Source organism: Melanotaenia boesemani, chromosome 14 (assembly GCF_017639745.1).
Source record: "Melanotaenia boesemani isolate fMelBoe1 chromosome 14, fMelBoe1.pri, whole genome shotgun sequence".
Lineage (NCBI taxonomy): Eukaryota > Metazoa > Chordata > Actinopteri > Atheriniformes > Melanotaeniidae > Melanotaenia > Melanotaenia boesemani.
Window position 1 is genome coordinate 20,731,087 of NC_055695.1, and position 19,635 is coordinate 20,750,721.

At 39.7% G+C, this 19,635-nt stretch overlaps 1 protein-coding gene across 3 annotated transcripts; it reads right to left on the minus strand.

Annotated features, from left to right (window-relative positions):
* Window positions 1-8,538: 8,538 nt before the first annotated feature.
* On the minus strand, window positions 8,539-19,429 carry safb (scaffold attachment factor B). 3 transcript variants are annotated; one of them, XM_042005838.1, is made up of 21 exons: window positions 19,152-19,429; window positions 18,831-18,927; window positions 16,047-16,111; window positions 15,761-15,967; window positions 15,613-15,672; window positions 15,495-15,528; window positions 14,263-14,689; window positions 13,869-13,912; window positions 13,686-13,786; window positions 13,432-13,581; window positions 12,642-12,724; window positions 12,442-12,485; window positions 11,615-11,700; window positions 11,366-11,508; window positions 11,098-11,197; window positions 10,710-10,906; window positions 10,407-10,584; window positions 9,899-9,972; window positions 9,740-9,801; window positions 9,494-9,548; window positions 8,539-9,374 (listed from the first exon to the last, which is right to left on the minus strand). In XM_042005838.1, the coding sequence occupies exons 1-21, from the start codon at window positions 19,302-19,304 to the stop codon at window positions 9,257-9,259; spliced, it is 2,478 nt and encodes an 825-aa protein (XP_041861772.1). In that variant the 5' UTR covers window positions 19,305-19,429; the 3' UTR covers window positions 8,539-9,256. The 3 variants fall into 3 exon arrangements, with proteins under 3 accessions (XP_041861772.1, XP_041861771.1, XP_041861770.1); XM_042005837.1 differs by having other exon boundaries at window positions 9,740-9,798; window positions 13,686-13,792; XM_042005836.1 differs by having other exon boundaries at window positions 13,686-13,792.
* Between the last annotated feature and the right edge of the window lie 206 nt (window positions 19,430-19,635).

Below are 19,635 nucleotides of genomic sequence, written 5' to 3' on the forward strand. Positions count from 1 at the left end.
TTCTTATGGTCTGTCACCGTTGTCGCTCCAAGTCATCTTTATGGGTGGCTTATTTGAATATTCAAACATGATTGGCTGGAGGTTTGAGGGCGGAGACTAAACGTTGTCCAGCTCTGAATAACTGAGTGTAGATCATTATTCATGCTCTGAGGAAAAGTGGCCCCTGGCTGCGACGCAGAAGGTTTCACTTACACGGTGTGATTAGTGTCGGCTACCAACTGTCAGCTTGCTCCATAGATCTTTAAATTATTACAGGAGGGTTGTTCCCTCACTTGAACACAAATTTCAATAACAGCGATTTTCTTATTAAACTTAAAAATATTAAAATGGATCCGAGAATTTGTTATGAAAAATAGTTGTATCATATGCTGAATTGTTGAAAGCATTGAAATATTGTTAAAAATTTGTAATAAGTTGGAAAAAGTACAGTAAAACATCAGGAAATCCACATGTTGTGTTATGATATAGGTTCTGAAAGGTTGCAGAAAACTGCAGTATTTCCCTTTAATAATTTTACAGTGCTGGTGGAGTGTTTTAAACTCATGTTTTCCACATTTTATTGAGTTCCAGACTCCTTAAACAGCTTCAATAGTGGAAATGGTTTTCATCTCATCAGTTTAGTCAAACTGTTCAGTACTTGAAGCACTTTGGACAGCAATAATAGCCTTGCGTCTTTTTGACCATCCATACTTATCCTTAAAAAAGTTTCCCCTTTATTTCGGGCAGAGGAGTTCAGCCTCAACCAGGTTTGATGGGGAATGCACAGCCGTGTTCATGTCACTCCAACTGGGTTCAGGTTGAAATTGAGCCGGGCTACTCTGAAACTTTTGCTGAGTCTTTCTGAAGCTACTCCGATGATCCAGGGCACTCTGGAAAATATTTTAACTCTGGACTGCTCCATATTTTGTCTGCAATCTCCCAGCTTTCATCATAATAAGCTGTCCACATGTTTGACTGGAGAGATGGAATTAGAAATATGGCACTCAATGATCCTAGGCTGATGTTTGGAAGTCTGTTTTTATTATGAAAGCTGTTCTGATATGCACTGTTTTTTATTTATTAATTTTGTTTAATAAGACTGAAAAGACAGTCTCTCCAATAACAGTCTCTCAAGGACTTTCATGATGTGAGATGTTGGGCCAAATGGTCTGTAGTGTTTTGGTTCAGATGGTTGGGATTTTTTAGGTACTGGAATAAGGCAGGATGTTTTCCACAACTCAGGAACTGTGTCAGGCAACTGTCAGGCTAGTGTTGAAAGGGTGATGGAGAATCCAACACAGTTACTCTGCACAGGTTTTCAGAACCCTGAGGCTGACAACATCTGGACCTGCAGCCTTGTTCTGGTTCAGTCTCTCCAGTTGTTCCTTCACCTGACAGCAGGAAACGTGAAGCCGGTGATCTTTTTTATTTCTGACCACACATCCCTCACGTTGTTCTGCTGCAGCCGACTGACAGACATCAAATGTTCCCACATAGATGCATGAAAGTGTGAGATTAAAAGCTGTGACCGAGACAACTGATGCTTCCAGCATCAAGGCGCGGATGGGTCACTGAACAAATATACTTTCCACAAGCACATGTTTTACATCATATCCTGCAGTAGACCACACGTAATGTCATTGTGGACTTGCTTTGGCAGGAAGATATAAACAAGAGTCAGTCAACATGTCCAGAGTGAATGTGACAATAAGCTTATTTTTTTAAACATTCTGTTCCACCTGTAAAATTTGACAAAGTAATCACCATAAAGAGACAAAACGTACAATAAAGGTACTAAAACTGAGAAAAACAAAAAGAAGCAAAAAGAAAAAAAGGAAAGAAAGACAGAAAAGCGCAAGACCACTTTGAAATGACCCACACATAGATTTAAAATGGTGCAAGGAAAAATCTGAAAGTCTTTCTCCTTTGTGTGTGGATGGTAATGATGGAGGTGGTTGGATGGGGGGCGCGTGTTTTTGCCTTGGGGCCCACTGTCTGATAATCCATCCATGCATTCAATTTAAAGGCAGATCTGGGCTGTGTGGGTGTGTTACAGAACCCCCTTTTTCAAAAATGGGCCACTACTCCACAACAGCATCAAAGCAAAACTGGATTTCAAATGATACCCACGTCTCGACCCATGCCCCAAATATGAAAGATCAGAACATCTGAAATAAAAACAAGATGCATGAGAAACATATTGCACACTAAAAGTTCAACCTTTGGGGCACCAAGGAATCTTGAGAACAGCAGACAAATTAAACACGTGTGGGCTACAAGCAGGCCTGAGAGAAATGCATGTACCTTTTATGATGCATTTAATGCCAAAACACCTGTCTGAAGATGGTTTACACCTCTGTCACTGAGAGCAGAAAACAGAGAATAATGTATTCAAACAGAGAAAGCTTACCATTATTACCTCATTGTAAAAATGTTTCAGCCTTGTCCATCATGTTTGATATTATAGGGAAATGATCTGTCAGAGAATCTGAAAAAAAATCTGCAGATATAACATACAATTTAATTTCTTTATTTTTTCACAATTTTAATAAAATAGTCTTATTGTTCTGGAAGGTCCTGGAAGGGCGATGCAAGCAGGTGCAACAGCCATGGAGGCAAGATAGATACAGTTTTATTGCTTTGCATTCATGTGAGGCAACTCAATACATATCTATCAATAAATCAAAAACTTTATCTATAAAGCACTTTCTGAACAAGATTTTTTTTAAGAGCTTAAACAATAATCACAATGGTAACAAGACAAAAAAACAGATACAGTTACAGTTGGAATATAATGCAGTCAAGGTATATGTAGTAATAATACAATGACAGAGTAAATGCATATATTCACCCTTTAACAGCCTGCTCTACTGTGTGGTAGATAATGAATTTTATAATAAATAAACCTGCCTGAGCAACCTCTCTACCACTTGGTTTGTTTGTTATCTGATTACTGTTTCAAATATGACCATTTCACACTATTGCTACTATATTATTAATTGTCATCTCAACCATTTGTTAAAGAAGCATTGATTCTTCTCAGCATTGTCCAAAAAGATTATAAAGAAATACAAAGAAACATTTTTCTCTTGCTTTTACCTTGGTGAAAAATTTAAAGGGTTAAAGCAATAAAATTAAATAGATGAAACAAGCAAAAGAAACTAAACAAATTCAGTGGTAAAAAGATAAGTTTTAAGCAAAGGCTCAGCAGATCTGCAGGTCAGTAAAAACCTTGTTCCACAGAAAAGCTACATGAAAACTAAAGCTCGCCTTGATTGATCTGCAAAGTTATTCCTGATCTAATCTGCCTAGGAGGGTCATACAGGACCAAAAGATCTGAAGTCATTTTCATCCTAGATCATATAAGGCTTCATGGAGAGCCAGTGTAAAGATATTTGACCTGGAATTATATGATCTAGTCTCTAAATCTTCGTAAAACCATGAAAATTATACATACACCGAGTTTAAAAGAAGAAAAATGTCTCTGCCAGAAAAATTAAAAACTATTGTCCTCAGTGATCAGCTGCTACTGTGTTTGTTGAATCTAAATACAGTCTTTGGTTTCTTTAATCTTCCAGTATGTTCATAGTTTATATGACCATATATGTTTACTTGTGTTGAGGTGATTGCCAGGAAGGTGATGCTTATGGCTCCACCAGAAAGCCCAACCCAGTGATTAGACAGAAGAGCAACGCCTATCCCTCAGCCTGTGATCTTAGTCTCCAACTCTGCTTCTGCTGCGGTTGCAGCGCTTGACCCACAGTGATAAACGACTGAGCAGAAATGAGAAAATATCCTGTATGAGACACACCCAGGCACCATCATCAAAATTATGTTTAGCTTCCTCAGCATCCTGGTGTTCTCATGACTCTTATGAAAGGAAGATGAGGAGAGTTGCAGTTAATGGTGGCAGGTATCTTGTATAACTTCCTTGAAGGAAATTGAAGATCACTACAGAGAGAATATATATTTCCTGCTGGCAAGAATTCCTTCACTTTCCTGTTATTCCTTTTTATTTCATAAGGAGACTGCAAACCTTAAGGCTGCACATTTGTTTCCCATTTCTCCATTTGCACTTCTGAAAGACTGTACGGACTTTAGCATGCAGAGGTGCACAGCAGAGCTGAGGAACGCACATAACTCCATAAATCTGCTGGATGTTCGCCCACCTGACCCATGTTTCAGGACTCACAACAAATATTTAAATTAGTTATAAATACTCTCCATCTGTTTTCTTATCTGTCTTGTTTTCTTTCTCTCAGGTCTCCAGTGTTTCCATGTGTTTACAGGGTTTAAAAGTGGGCTGAAGAAACACACTGCAGGTGCAGCTAGGTGAGATTGAACCTCTTGTGATTACAACACAGAGTTTTGCTCCTTTGGGAAATGTGCAATGTAAACCTCATAAACATGTGGTTAACAATTACACAAACACACACAAACACACACATAGCCCTTGGATCTTTGGTACAGAGGTTCATTTTGATGAGTCACAGAGAGGGCTGCTTGTAGGATAAACAGAAAAGAAAGATCAGTTTTACTGGACTGTGCAACATAGTGTGTATGTGTGTGTGTTGGGGGGTTTAATTGTATTTGAGGGGTTACACCATGTGTGTACAGCATGTGGCTTCCACTCTGAAAGATCCTTTTTATCTACAGCCAGTAAGATAGATATGGCTGCTGTTAGTCTTCTGGTCATACTGATGACCTTCATCCTCTAAAACAAATGTATTTCTTTATCTTCTTTACTTTTTCATTCTCTCTGTAAATCTTTCTTTTTTGCATGTCCTCACTGCATCCTCATGCCCATCTGCATTGTGGCAGTAGGTGTGCATGTATCAGACATTACTACATGTGCAAGGCCACAGGCAAGCTGTTTTCACTGCCTTGTTGCCACTGGTCGCTCCGCGTTCTCCTTTATCTGATTCTTTCCATTTTCACTGGCATGTCTGCCAAGACACAACAGGAAATTAAAAGAAGACCTTCAAGAATTTCCTTACAGCTGTTTTATTCCACATTTTACTTGTAGCTTAAACACAGAAAAGATCTCTAATTAGCAGCTAAATTAGCTGTCCTTTCAGAGATCCAATTAGAAGAGCCAGATTTGCTGGTCAGGACTGAAAGGAGAAAAGCGTGCTCAGTGGGAGTTAAGTCTTTTACAAGTGTCTTATTAAAGACACAATAAGGTCGTAAAAGTGCTGCTGAAAGGCTCAGGGAGGAGACGTGGCATTTTATTTGTCTATTCAGGGGTGACATGAAGAAGTTGTGTGAAACACTTGTACTGGCAGTTTAACGACTAAATTAATTGGTACATGAATTATGTGTCTGTTTTCCTTTGTGTGCACAGTCGTCATTTTGTAGAAGGCAAACCAGCTTTACAGGCAGAGAATGATGTGCAGAACCTGGGAAACAAGTCACCCTGCCAGACACAAATGTAAAATATACAACATCTTAGATCATGCAATATGTTATTCCTGAAGTGGGCCCTTTTGTCTGCCATACAACCACAGTATTGATTTGTTTATGCATGCACATTTATTATTTGATGCATGTGCTCATGAGTATCAACAACATGTTTCAGTTGCAGATGAATCCTGCATTCATGCTAAACGTGTTGTACAAGAACAACGCTGTGCAACGTGTGGGCTGCAGGCTGCAGACGTGTTGCTGTAGCACATCTGTTGGCAATGTGTACATCAGGCTGTACAAATCTTTCACTGTCCTTTACTCACTGTGACCCGCACAGAAATGCCTACCCATATCTGTCACGTACACACATATATTCTATGTTTTCACCTACAGCCACAATTTCATGCATATAGATTGCACAAGCAGTTTTTGCACACATGGCTGGTTTATCTGTATGAGAAGAATGCAACAGATCAGAAGGCTGAATGAAATCCTATATTTCAACCATGAAGGCAGCTGGTCATGCTGGTGCTCATCCGGTTTCAAGGTGACCTGTGACACTGTGCAAGCAGTCTGGTTTCACTGGAGTTTCTCCAGCCACTGATGTGCCAACTCAAGAGCAAGAGGAGGTTTCATAATAATTTGATTTCATCTACAGAGGATGCCAGTGTCTGGGAAGCAGTGGTCAGATGAGGTTGCACATGTGGACAAACGGGCAGGGAGTTTAAGGGTGTAAATGATTCAGTTATGGTGAAACCATCTTTACATGCAACTTTTGCTATTCTTCGGTGTGGTATGTGTTTCAGGACTTTCTGCAGCCACTACATAAAGTTGTGCTCCTGTCCTAATACTTCCATCTCCTCCTTGCAGGCTGAGTTGCTGGTCTGAACTCCACCTCTGTTGAAACATAATAAGGATGTTGTCTCAGCTTTGTTTTCCCTCAGTTGGCCAAGGAAGCTCCTGGTGGATCCACCTGTGGTGATCTCAGGTCTGGAGCTTTTTAAACTATGGCAACATACAGAAGGACATGAACAGCCCAGCATCAGCTCCCCTGCTCTACTTTTTCATAATAGAGGCCAGGCCTAAAGCAATGAAATGCTGCAGAAGATTGCAGAGACTACCTGATGTGCAATGTGATGAGAAGTCCTCCATGTTTATTTCTCTCTGACATGAAGGACAGTGTGCACCTCTGTCAACTTATTAAGGTTTCAGTATACCTTCTGTAACCTCACTGAGAAGAGGCAGATATGTTAGTTTAGTCTTAACTAAGTATCTGATTTGTAATCAGAGCACTTTTCTAAGGTCTAATTTCTTTCAATTTATGTGCTGCACCCAGCTATTTTAAATCAAAGTTCATCATGAGATTAAATATTGATGAACTTATTGATTAAAAATACACCTCTATTTTTGGAAATAAAAATATATGAAAAGACAAAAGTCACAGAGGCAGGAAGGACACCCTAGTTAAACGACTAATAACTACAAACACCAGAAAAAATAAACACAATCATCTTCCAGAGGCAAGGAATCTGGGTAAATGATGTTGCACAGCTAGTGGGCGAGACAGAGGATCAGTGGGGTGTATGTGTGTTCATTCTTCCTACACACTGGCCTCAGTGCAATTGTGTGGAGAAGTCCTCACACACACACAAGTTTCTGCCCTGTGCCTCCGAGGCATCTGTAACCATTGTGAGGGTCTAGCTGGTGTTTTCCTCTTCCCAGTGGTGGTTGTCATGTTGATTCATGTTTACCCTAGTTCTACATCTGGTGGACTATTTGTAGTTGAATCAGGAGGCCCTGATTCAATCTCCTCACGCTTTCTCACGCACAAGTCATGTCCTCTGTGCCCTCTGCTAAATGAGTTTCTGACACATCTACAGCAGCACTCATTTCTCACAGGTCAGTGTTTTGTTTTGGCACTTATTGACACTGAGGTTTGTTTTGTTTTTTGTTTATTTTCCTAATTGTGCTCACTATCAGCTGCCAAACAATCTGATCCCTAAACTAGAAACATTAATGATCTATGTGAGTTTCTATTTTTGGCTATATGATGCCCCCTAGTGGACACAAAGAGAATGAAACAAGAAACTTAGCTGATCAGTGGTTTTTATTATTGAATGATTTTAACTTCTTGGGGTGAATGATATAACATATTAGACATCGTAGCTTGGAATCCGAGTTGTGTAATTGAATAAATGTATAAAACATGTAAAGAAGATGGGAAGAATGCTTTTCTTTGATAAATAAAATACTAAAACAAATGTAGCCACACTCAATTATTACTGTGGTTATACATATTTTAGGCAGTTTTTGTCATGTTTTTTTTTACATTTTCCCAACAGGAACTCACGTTTTTTAAATGGATATAAACAGCCTACCCTTTCATCTTTACTGATGAATAACATCCTTCACTTCTGACATCTAATGACAAATGATCTGCAGACTCTCAGGGAAGTAGAACATCTTATGAAATACAGGAACTTGGAATTAGTTATAATATGACTAAACAGACTCGGTTCTTCAAATTCATTAGACATGAACAAGGATCTATTTCTGGAAGTCTTTATGAAGGTGAAATCAACTGGGAAGTACAGAGGCCAAAATTATGTCCTGTTTTAGAACAAATAACATGGTTAGAAATAACTTGCCAAGCACAAGTGGCTTACATGTTTTGTAAGGCTTTTAATACACGTACACATTTTTATTTTATTAGTCCCCTTTAGAGTTTTATTCTGAAGATGTTGGCTTTTTTTGCCAGACCTATCAAGGTTTTGCATTCAGATATTTTTCTATATTCTCCAAGTCTTTTGATATTGATAAAAACAATTTGTCCCTGAGAAGTAAAGCGAACCCTGGTGGGTTACTAATTTTCCATAAACCATGTCAATGCTATATTTTAGCCCTCCACAACTTTTCCAGCCTCCTTTTTGCTCCCCTCCAAAATGCTGCCTGCAGTTTTTTGATCCATTTCTTCCAAGTTCATCTTGCTATGTAAAATTGTGCTGTACTTCATCCACACTCACTACTTCAATAATCAGTGTTCTGAACACAGATTATTCTAATGAGCTAAAGTGAAGCAAAATTGATTTGTTGAAAAACAGCTTTGAATGTCAAATGAATCTCAGACCTTGTTCCAGTAGGACCACTTCAAAATGATGAAAAATCTTTTATTGGAATTTCACCCTGTGAATTTTACAACACACCAGCTGTTCTGAACCGAGCATTGTTGTAAAACAAAGAGTTTAAACTAAATAAAACATTTTAATGCACAAAACTAAAAGAATATTAGACTTAGCATACTTTATATTTCAGAATTTTATCAATCTGGCATGAAAATAATAAAAAGAAAAGGTCCAAACAAACATCAATGATCAAAAAGTGAGATTTAATTTAAAAATGCTCGCATCTGTAGGCAGTAACGCAAGCAGACGTGTTTAAAAAGAATGAGGTCAACATGAACATTGAAGCTGTAAACTATACAGACGGAAAATGCTCTTACTGAAAACAGTGAAAAGCTGGGATAGAGAATGGAACTATGGTGAGTTTATGTTCATCAACCAGGGTGTCTAATAATCTACATTTATTACAGCTTTGACGCAACTCTCCAACATGGGCTGATTCACGCACAGAACATGGCTGAGTTATACAAAGGATGTAGGACCAAAAAAATAAAAAATAAAAAAACAGGGCAGATCACTACATCACAGAAAATAAAAACACCTGCAGAAAAGACGTTTCCGTCAAAGAGGGAAGGGAATATGGGAGAAAAAAACAAAAATTCTCATTTTAAAAAATGAAAAAAAATTTACAAAAACTGAGTCACATCCATCAACAAATGACCACCTGGAACAGTCCCACCATCTCCTCCAGATCAGTAGCGCCGACCAAAGGCTCCCCCCTGCAGTCCGCCCCCCTGCATCAGCTGGTTCTGTCTGTTAAGAGCTCCAGAGAGAGACTGAGATGTTCCTGTGTTCATGTAGCCTCCACGGCTGAAAGACAGAACACACGTAAAATGAGCCATTTCTAAAAATTAAACATGGTGCTGATTTCTCTCAAGATCTCACTTTGGAAAAGATATAACAATGAAAATTAGATCCAACCAACTCACCCTGCCATTCCTCCACGGGCTATGTGGCTCTGACCTGGGATAGCGCCATCTCTACCTGCAATCATAAAGGATAACATCTAGCACATCTGCTGGGATCACAATACCTGCAGCTACGTGTTGCCGTTGAGTTAATAACAACTGTTGTAAACTATTCCAATCCAGCAAACTAGTTTAATTTGTTCTCAATGTAGAAGATTCAACTACAACATTTTAACATGTACAACAGTATAAAACAAGTACGACTACCTTGCCAGGGCCTGTCTCCATCCATCTTCCTATTGGAGTCCCAGTCACGACCACCCTCCCTACAAAAGAAAAAAAAGATGATTTTCTATTTGTCCATCTTTGAAAGGAAAATTTGCTCTCAATTAAGGTTTGTACATGAATATTTATTGCAATATTCACCTGGGATTCATACGCTTGTCATATCCTCCACCCCAGGAGTCTCTGCCATCTCTGCCATGTCTGTCTGAGAAGTGCTGCAAGAAGAAGCACAAGTTATATACAATTCTCTCATGTCTCAGATATTACCTACACGTTTTAAAAATTGTTTAGCAGTTGTGAAATAACACGAAACATATTCACTGATGCACTGTCCTAAATTAAGCCAGACTTGGTTCTCAAGGGCTGGTATTCTGAAGTTTCCCTGCTGCAACACACCTGACTCAAACCAATAGGTAATTGGCAGATGTGCACAGAACTTGAGGTCTAAATTTAAATAAGGTGTGTTGCAGCAGGGAAACTTCTAAAACCTGCAGAGCACCGGCCCTCAAGGACAAAAACTGGGGATTAGACTGCAGCAAGTTACAAATCCACAATTAAAGAGATGCAATGAAGAAAATAAAGCTTTGGGGTTTCTATCTTTTTTTGTTTGTTTGCTTTGTAAGAGTGTAAGAGGGCATCTGTCTCTTACCTGTCCATCTCTGTCAGCACCAATACCACGAGCATTGTCTCGCCTGTCCATCACCATGTTGTCTTGGAAACGGCCCCGGTCTCTGTGGTCAAAGTCCTGATAGCGATCTTGGCGACCAAATTCTGAGCGGCTGTAGCGGTCATCCATGGCCATGCGCTTATCGGGCCAGTCCTCTTTCCTACAGCGCAATAATCAAAGTGAGCTGGTCAATACCATGTTGACAAATATACAGCAGTTAAGAATTCATTAACCGTAATTAGTAATATTTTGATGACAGCACAACATCTGCTTATTACTGTGTACCTGCCATCCATGTCATAAGGCCTTTTCACGGGGCGTCTGTCCTGTTCATAGCGCAACTGTTCCTGCTGCCTCCTCAGCTCCTCACGCTCCCTGAGGATCCTTTCCTGCTCGCGCCTCCTCTCGTACTCTATACGAAGTCTTTCGCGCTCCAGGAACTGGCGCTCCATGCGGTCTGCTTCCAAGCGCTGCTTCTCAGTCTGACAATGAAATCATAACAACCATGAGCAGTTATTTGAAGAAAAGTACACGTCTGAAATTTTTCAAAATGGTGGCAATGAAAACACGACATATCTGGTGTTTTAAGTGGAAGCATTTAATGCATTTTATCTGCGGTTTGCACCCCATGAGGGGATGTATATCCCTCGCTTCAAGTAAATCACGACTGTACCTCCAGCCAGTGTCGCTTCCGCATCAAGTGCTTCCTTTCCTCTCTTTCACGGAACAGACGGATTCGCTCACGCTCCCGGTCAGGACGGTTGTCACGATCACTGAAAAGAGAAACAATCCTCATTCAACAGCTGACTTCAATAAGCACTTCATTTATACAAAAGACAAGTGTATGAATGGTTTAAAATGAGGGTACTTTTTCTTTTCTTAGTAATTTATTTAGAAATAGCACCTCACTGTGTGGCTTTTCCGTCTGGCATGTTACTTACACATATCTGCGTCTTTCAACCTCTCTTAACTCCCTCTCTCTTTGCCTCTGCCTCTCCCTCTCCCTCTGCTCCTTGATCTGGTCAAATGTCAGGATGTCCTTCCTCTCCTTACTGGATGATGTCCGATCCCGACTCTTTGTGCTCTGACGAATCACAAGTAGTATTAAAGGCACCATCCACAAGCCAAATCAAAAATCTCAAAACAACTTTTTATATTGCTGGAGCATTTCATCCAAGAGAAATACGTACTCTGTCTCTGCTTTTGCTTTTGGTTTTGACGCTGATAACAGGCTCCCCCTTGGACTTGTCCATGACTACGGTCCTTTCGTTTCGCCCTGTCAATTAACCAATGGATAACAAGGAATATGTAAGAAAATGTTTTGGAGTGGGAAGACAGAAGTATCAGAGCACTGGGAGATATTTATGATGAATCGAGGGGTGGGGGTCTGTACCACACCTGGACCCCGGATTTATTTGGGAGAATCCTGACCATTCGCAAATCCATTACAATTTTATTCATAGGCTTTTATTCATAATTGACTCCTTGGAAGCTCCATCTGATGAAAGAAATCACCGACCTTACATGCACTTTTTGTTCTTTAAGTTTTCCTACTCACCTATCACACAAATTCTAAATTATTTGACCAAATTGGGTTTCACATTAAATAAATAAATAAAACAAAAAACAAAAACAAACAACTTAAGTTTATTAGCTGCTCTTACACACCCAAAACATCCACACTCAATTTCTATCCATGCATGGTTAACTTAATCTAGACATTGTATACTTGGAGTTATCAACTACTCTAGTTCACGGAGCAAAGCAGTCAGGAGAAGAGGCCTGGCTCACTCTTTCGATCGCTTTCCGGGATGTTCTGGGTTAGTGCAGGTTGGTGGGCTGGGGTACTGTTTTAAATGTTTGGCTGTACATTTAATGTCAATGTTTTGGGTCTTGTCTCTATGTATGTAATTTCAAAATTTTGAAAAACAAAACAAACAAACAAACAAAAAAAAAAAATGCTTAGGCTAATTTAAAAATTAGCTCAATTATATTTTAGTTAAAAATTCATTCTTACCATCTTTCCCTTCTCCCTCTGACTTCTCATCCTTTCCATCAGACCTAGAAAAATTTGCACAATATTATACATAAAGAAATCTTAATTATAGCAAAATGTTCACTTTTTACTTAATAGTTAATAGCTCATCTTCTAAAATATACAGGCCAAACATGAACACAAAGCACATTGAATCTAATTTGTTCAGCTGGCAGTCTTACTTGGAGTCAGTGGAGTGTCTCCTCTCTGACTTCTTTGTGTCAGTCTTGTCTGCTGGCTTTTTTCCTGCAGGCTCGTTTTTAGCCTAAAATGTTTATACAATAACAATGGTTGAGTGAGCAGACAAGTTTCCAGCAGTCAGTGATGACATGCCCTTAATTGGCATGTATTTATGTCAGTTGAAGCAAATTGTTTCATAAATATTATTAAAAAAATCCAAATTAAATCATCAACGCAGTGTTTTTTTCTAGTCTATTAGTGGATGCTTGCAGGCAAAATGAGAGCATGGGATTAAAAATGTCAATGGGTTCAGCATCAGCTGTGTCCCAAGCAAAAACATGTTTACACTGATCTGTTTGTAAGTTAATGAATGAGCATTACTTCTCAACAGAGGCAACATTTCTCAGTTCTGGTCCTGATATGCCCTGAGCTTTTTCTCTACTCTAACCTTACTCATCATCAGGCTTCTGCTGGTCTGATGATGTGATCTCATTACTTTGCATCAGATGTGTTGGTGCAAGGAAACATCTTTAACAGGATGGTAAAGGCTCCCAACATAAGAAGCTTCAAAAGCACTTTAAGAACATTAGCAGCCACACACATCTAGCTTTCTCAAGTTATTACAGTTTTGTTTTCTTTTTAAAATAAATAAAGACTGCCAAGTTTTATTAGTCAGACTAACAGAACTTTTTATAATCCATTAACTTTGACAGTTCATATTTTCCACAGAAACAGTACTGAGTGGTCAGATTTTCACACCAATTAGATGCACCGTCCTCTCAAAACACTCACACGCTCCACAGAGATCATCTTGCCATGCAGCTCGGTCCTGTGAAGGTGACTGATACAGTTGGTGGCCTCCTCTGTGGACGACATGGTGACAAAGCCATAACAGCGAGCCCCAGGACTCTTGGCATTGGTCACCACCTTAGCACCAACAACCTGCAGGACATAAAAGGTTTGAACCCACTTAACTTTTTCACCCAAATTTAAAAAGAAATAAAACATACTGCTGGCATTGCTAGGTAACAACTTTAATTACTCACTTTGCCGTATTTGCTGAAAAGGGTCTTCAGATCAGTTGCTCTGGTGGTTGAAGACAAGCCACTGACCCACAAATTCTTGCTATTACTTGCTGCAGCACTTCCTGCGGCTACACAGATAAAAACAATTGAATGAGAACCTAGACACTGAAACTAGGACCCTGATAAGTAAAGCATTTTGCTCACCCTTGTCATCTTTTGACTCAGTCTTGCCATCTTTTTCCTCAGAGCTACAAACAAAGAATAAAAGGCATGAATAAACAACAGAGAAATTTTGGAATCTTCTAAAATTTTTTTACACTTTTAAGTATTATGCATCAATCCATGTTCCACAGTGCAGAATTAACAGTGAATATATATGCAATTATACCCTCTTAAAATCCCAATGTGTTACTTATTAACGGATAATAAAATGGAATAGGTGAGTGTAAGGAATGACACACGAAAGAAAAAAAAAAACACACAAATGCACATTTTTTTTTTTTTTTACCTCCAAAGAGCATCCAAATTTTGCTAGCACAAAGGGGCCAATGCAACAGAGATAACCATTTTGGTTTCTAGGATACAGAAAGCAACAAACCTCTTGTTCTGATCATCGCCCTCTACAGAAGAGGACTCTTTCAGCGTCGGGGCTGACTCCGCAGCAGCTTTCTCTTCTGTCTTCTCATCCTCCTCACCCTTCTTAGACCCCATTTCTGAATCAACAGTTTCACCCATGCTGCCCTGTTCGCTTACACTAACAGCCTGCGAGCTTTCGTTTTCAGTGTCAAATGTCTCTTCTGGGACGTTCTGTGCGCCCTCAACCTCTTTGGCGCCAGTCTCCACAACATCCTTGTCGCTGTCCACATCTCCTGAGGCAGCGTTGCTGGACTTGGCACCAGTGTTGGACACACTGTCTTCCCCTCCACCGGTGGCAGCTTGCTCTTCTTCAGGGCTCGTCCCATGGCTCTCGTGGCGATCTTCTTTAAGCGGCTCAGATAAACAAGACCCGGCTACTTTGTCATTTTCTACGGATTTAACAGGAATAGAATGGCACAGAGTTTAATCACTTCTGAAACACATAAATGGTTAACGAGGAACTGGCATGGCCTGGATTAGGAACGTCATGACCACTGACCTGTGCTCTTAAAACTATGTATTAAAACGAAGCAGACCCTACTGAAGAGACTGGAAAAGAACCCAAAGGCTGAAAGACAACCAGACAACTAAGGGGGCAAACACTTTGGCTCATTTCTCAAGTTGAATCACTTCACTCTATTCACCTGATCCAAAGCAGACAAGTTCAGCTCAGAGCTGAAGAGAGCCACAAGAGCAGCCATGCAGCAGTAGGAGCTCGCTGCTGTCCATCTTCTTTCAGCCTTTTACATTTCCAGGGTCCATTTGCATTGACCAGAACTTCAGCTTAAGTCCAGAAGTTTCAATTCCAGCTGATTTCTGCATCACAGTGATTAAGAAGTCAAAGTAGCTGATAAATCTTGATGGATCTTCTTTGTCTTCTGAACTTCATGCGGTAACCTAGAAACACTGCAGTCACCTGCAAGAGCTCAAACCTCCCTGACCATGAAATGTAATTGCTGTCATTGTGCAACAAATTGTTAACCAGAGCTATTTTAGCATTTGAGAACCCAAATGGCAACATGAATATTACTTACAAGTGGCAAATTGTTCTTTATGGTTAACCAAATTTAAGCACAAAGTCAGCAATTTCCTTTGGGCTTCCAGTCTCTCCTCCTGGTTGTAACTAAACAAAGCGTTTGAATTTCCAGCTCAACACTGTAAAAAGATCTTTTGATAAACTTTTTTCTACAGTACCTGTTTGTTCTTTCACATCACCCGCATTGGGATCCTTAAAGAAAGAAAACGGAGGTCTTAATGAGGGTGACTAAAGAACATAATTACTTGCATCAATTATAGTTGTCATTAGACGTACCATACTGGAAGAGAGATATGACATATCTTCATCCTTATCAAATGTCTCACACTGGTCCAACTGGAAGAATACATACAAATAGATAAAAATTTAAATGTTAAAAATTAAGAAAACATTTCATCTGGCCATTTAAAGTCAAGTGTCTCACCTCTAAACCTTGTGCTTCATCTTCTAACTCAAAAGTCCTGAAGTCATGTTCTTCATCCAACAAAGCATCATCCTCTCTGTCAAAATTATCCACATCATCCATTTGATCCTCAGCTGGTATTCCACTGTCATTCTCTGTATCATCCAGAACATTCATGTCAAGGATGTCCATGTCCTGCATGTTCTCATGATCATCCAGCAGGTCCTCCTGATGAGGAAAAGATAAAGTTAAGCAACACATTTCTGCAGCACTTTAATCTGGGTTAAAATAAATTCTTCAGACTTACATGTCCATCACGTGAATCCTCTTCCATAGCACCATCCTCTGTTTCATCATTCTCTGGCCTGTTTTCTACAGAAAATAAACTGGAGTTTAGATCAAGTCATCTAAATATCTTAAAGGCAGCAAAGGAAACCATACATGTACCAGCTGCAACCTACAAAGTCACATTAAACATTTTCATCAAAGGAAAAAGAAAATGAGCATTTTCAGGTTTAAAAGTAAAACTGTGGCAACCAACCAAACACAAGAGTTCAGTAAAGCCAAAAATTCAACATACTGTACAGGGCTTTAGAGGGCGCCCCAAAATTTTTTGAGAGCGACTAACTTTTTTTCCTCGGTCACATCGTTGCACCTAAGATTTCTCAGGTCTAGGCGAAGGACTTTCTCTGAATGTCTGTCTGCGTATTCTGTGTTTACTCCCTCCTTACCTGAGCTGAGAGGTGAATAACACCATGACAAAAAGCCAAACGAAGAGGCGAGTCTTCACCTCTGATTGGCTCTGATCCAAAGCTGTACACCGTGTGTGTTGGTTTGAAATTAACAGCATTTAAAGGCCCATTTATGCTCAACACAGAAAACGGATACGCAGACGGATGACAGTTTTGTCCGTCTTCTGCATCAGTTATGTGTGTAATTTGATCCATTTTCACTAAGCTTAGCTATCAGCCACTTGGCACAGAACATGGAGCAATACCACCAGAAATCACGGGGACAGTGCTGGGCAGAATAGCTGATATGTGACTAGCAAAAGAAACAAGCAAGAGAAGAAGAGGATCAGGAAGGGGAAAAAGCAGATGAATGAAGATGAGCACAACAACTACACAAGGTGTGGGAAACTGATGTCGACTCATGGGAGTGAACTTTGAACTTAGCATTACCCGCTAGTGAAGAACTGACTTAATCACGGCAATGCAAAAGATGCAATAAAGTATGAGGACGGAGACGTATGACAATATTTGAAACAGGCGTCCCTATTTATATACATAAGGGAGTGTATATGGGCCTTTATGAGCCGGTACGACAAAGAAAAACACAGACAAGAATCGCAGAAGCTGGAATCGATTATAAAATGAGGAATATGGTGGAATTTGTTATCTATTATCCTCACTAATTTAGGAGTTTTTAACAGTGCTGGACCAACATGAAGCAGAAAAGCTGGATGAGATCTGAACTGCTGTAGCTCCCTGTCTGTCTGTCATCACCTGCACTGACCCAGCTCAAGTCTCCCCCAGAAGTTCAGCGATGCCTAACAGGTTATATATATTTATAAAAAAGAAATCCAATGTCAGACAGCTCTACAACATAGATAAGTGGTTCTCAAACTTTTTGAGCCACAACCCCCAAGATACCATACATTGGTGTTTGTGACCCCCACCTCCATACAACAACTTGGTTATTAATTGCGTGATGTACTAAATGGGTCATCTTGCAGCATCTTCTAAATGTAAGGCTGGAAAATGGCCAGATTCTTCATAAATGAGGATAAAGTGGTTTTTGATGGGTCACCGCTGTTGCAAGGCACTTATATGATCAAAATCAGCTTCTCACAATGATTATGTCAAATTCAAATTTTTTAATACGGCATGTGTGCTAACTTTTTCTGCTGAAGGAAGTGTGCGTGCTTGTGTGTGGCGTCAGGGTTGGACTCAAAGTGATACAGAGGAGCTATGACCTGCCGTCATGTAAATCACATCAATAACAGACTGTTTAGTTTCAAATAAAAGAAGACCATATAAACCTGTTCTAGAGGAGGAACCTGAAATTGCTTTTGTTGTAATTTGGCGCTGTTTAGAAAACCAGCTCCAAGTTAATATAACGTGACCTTTTAATAGGAGCACTCCCACAATATAATGGTAGGGGAAACACTGCAGTATAAGAGGCTGCCGTGTATTTAAAACAAAAAAACAGAATAACAAAATCCCTGGATATTTCTAGCTGTTTGAGAAGCCAAAGAGGAGCTGCCTTTCACTACATTTAAGTAGATAAATATGAAAAAAGATTAAATGTGATTCCAGAGGAGGGAAAATTGTCAGAAGCAGCACAGCCTCATGAGCTATTTCAAGTTTTAAAATGTTTAGTTTTTTTAGTTTAGTGAAGCTAGAACTTTTTTTTTTTAAATGTTTTTTCGACTTAACATTCATGCTTCAAATAAAGACAAAAAAAAATTCTAGACCTCAACACTGTTCATTTAATAAACTAGGTCTACATGTATTGATCAAAAGACAATCACTAAAATGTATTAAAATGAGCTGCTGTTAGTGACACTGTAATAATTTGGGTGCACCTAAACTTTTGGCTGGTGCACCCAAATTAAAAAGTTAGGCGCACCAGTGCTAATAATATGTCGGGAGCCCTGAATAATATTGGTAGTCTATGTTAATTTCACGTTTATTAGATTTCAGAGAATTGATAGAAAATAACTTTGTTGGATCAAACATATATTATTTTTTAATATTGATTCAGTTCATGATACTGTATTCTGGATCTTGAATATGAGTCTCCATTAAAAAAAAAACAAATGCAATCTCTACTTGGCGTGATCCCGGGGTACATCTATTCATACATCAATGGCAGAGTCAACGGTACTGCACAGGCGTCAATGAAACCCTGCAAACAGTCGACTGTCATGAAATACAGCGTAAAAATTTCGAAAATGTACAAAAAATAAATACCACGATATTAAGTCACCGGGACCACACGTTACTCTGCTGCACTATTTCGCTACAACAGTACCGTTAGACAGGTGTTCACATAAGAATGCATTCATCGTATCACGTGTCAATTTTACCTTTGGTGGCTCGCTTGGGTGCAACGCTGGCTTTTTTAGGGGTTGACTCCGGGATGACTATAATCTCATCTGGGTTTCCTCCCTCGTCTTCGATCGCCTGTTTGTTAAGAATAGATGGGGGGTCCTCGTGAGTATAGTGCACAAACAACAAAGGCGTTTGCATTAATTACGCCGTTTGACGTAAACCTGTGAGCAGTTAGCTAACAAGCTAGCTTAGAATTAGCTCGATGGAATTTTTTTAAGAAGCCAGATACTTCTATATTGTGCATCAACCAACACTACCTAATTCGTGAGCTTTAATCAGGACAGTATATTGAGGACCTTTTTCAAACGTTCCGATAGCACGCTCTTGACGCCAGTCGTGTCCAGGTTTCGTTTTTTCAACTCGGCCTTCAAATCAATGACTCGCAGCTCCGACAGTTTGCGGACCTCGGCGCCCTCCGGAACCTCCACATCTGCTGAAGCGTTTGCCATCGTTTTGCCAGTAAAATATCTCTGACTTTAAAACAATTCTCGCGAAGAAAAAAAAGTATTTTTAAGTGCTGCACCACGAATGGAAGCAGCAATCTTGCAAAACGGCTGCAAAATGGCGGATGAAGTTGACGTCACTGCGCGTGCCCAGTCCTGTTTTAGCGCAGAGAAAACTTTTCTTTTTTTTCTTTTCTTGGCGGTTAGCACACAGCGGTTTAGTGCATTTTCGCCACCAACTGGTCAGGAGTGTGGACCGAAATATCACGCACTCTTACCCCAAATAAATAAATAAAACGCATATCCTCTGAAACCATCGAGTCTCTTATAAAAAATT

What these genes read in the sequence shown, in the direction of transcription:
- safb (XM_042005836.1), bottom strand. Translation starts at nt 19,304, where the DNA reads ATGGCAAACGCTTCAGCAGATGTGGAGGTTCCGGAGGGCGCCGAGGTC. An exon ending in ACCCAAGCGAGCCACCAAAG is followed by an intron (nt 16,112 to 18,830) that starts GTAAAATTGACA and finishes TATTTTCTGTAG; the next exon opens with AAAACAGGCCAGAGAATGAT. An exon ending in GCCCGTGGAGGAATGGCAGG is followed by an intron (nt 9,375 to 9,493) that starts GTGAGTTGGTTG and finishes TCTGTCTTTCAG; the next exon opens with CCGTGGAGGCTACATGAACA.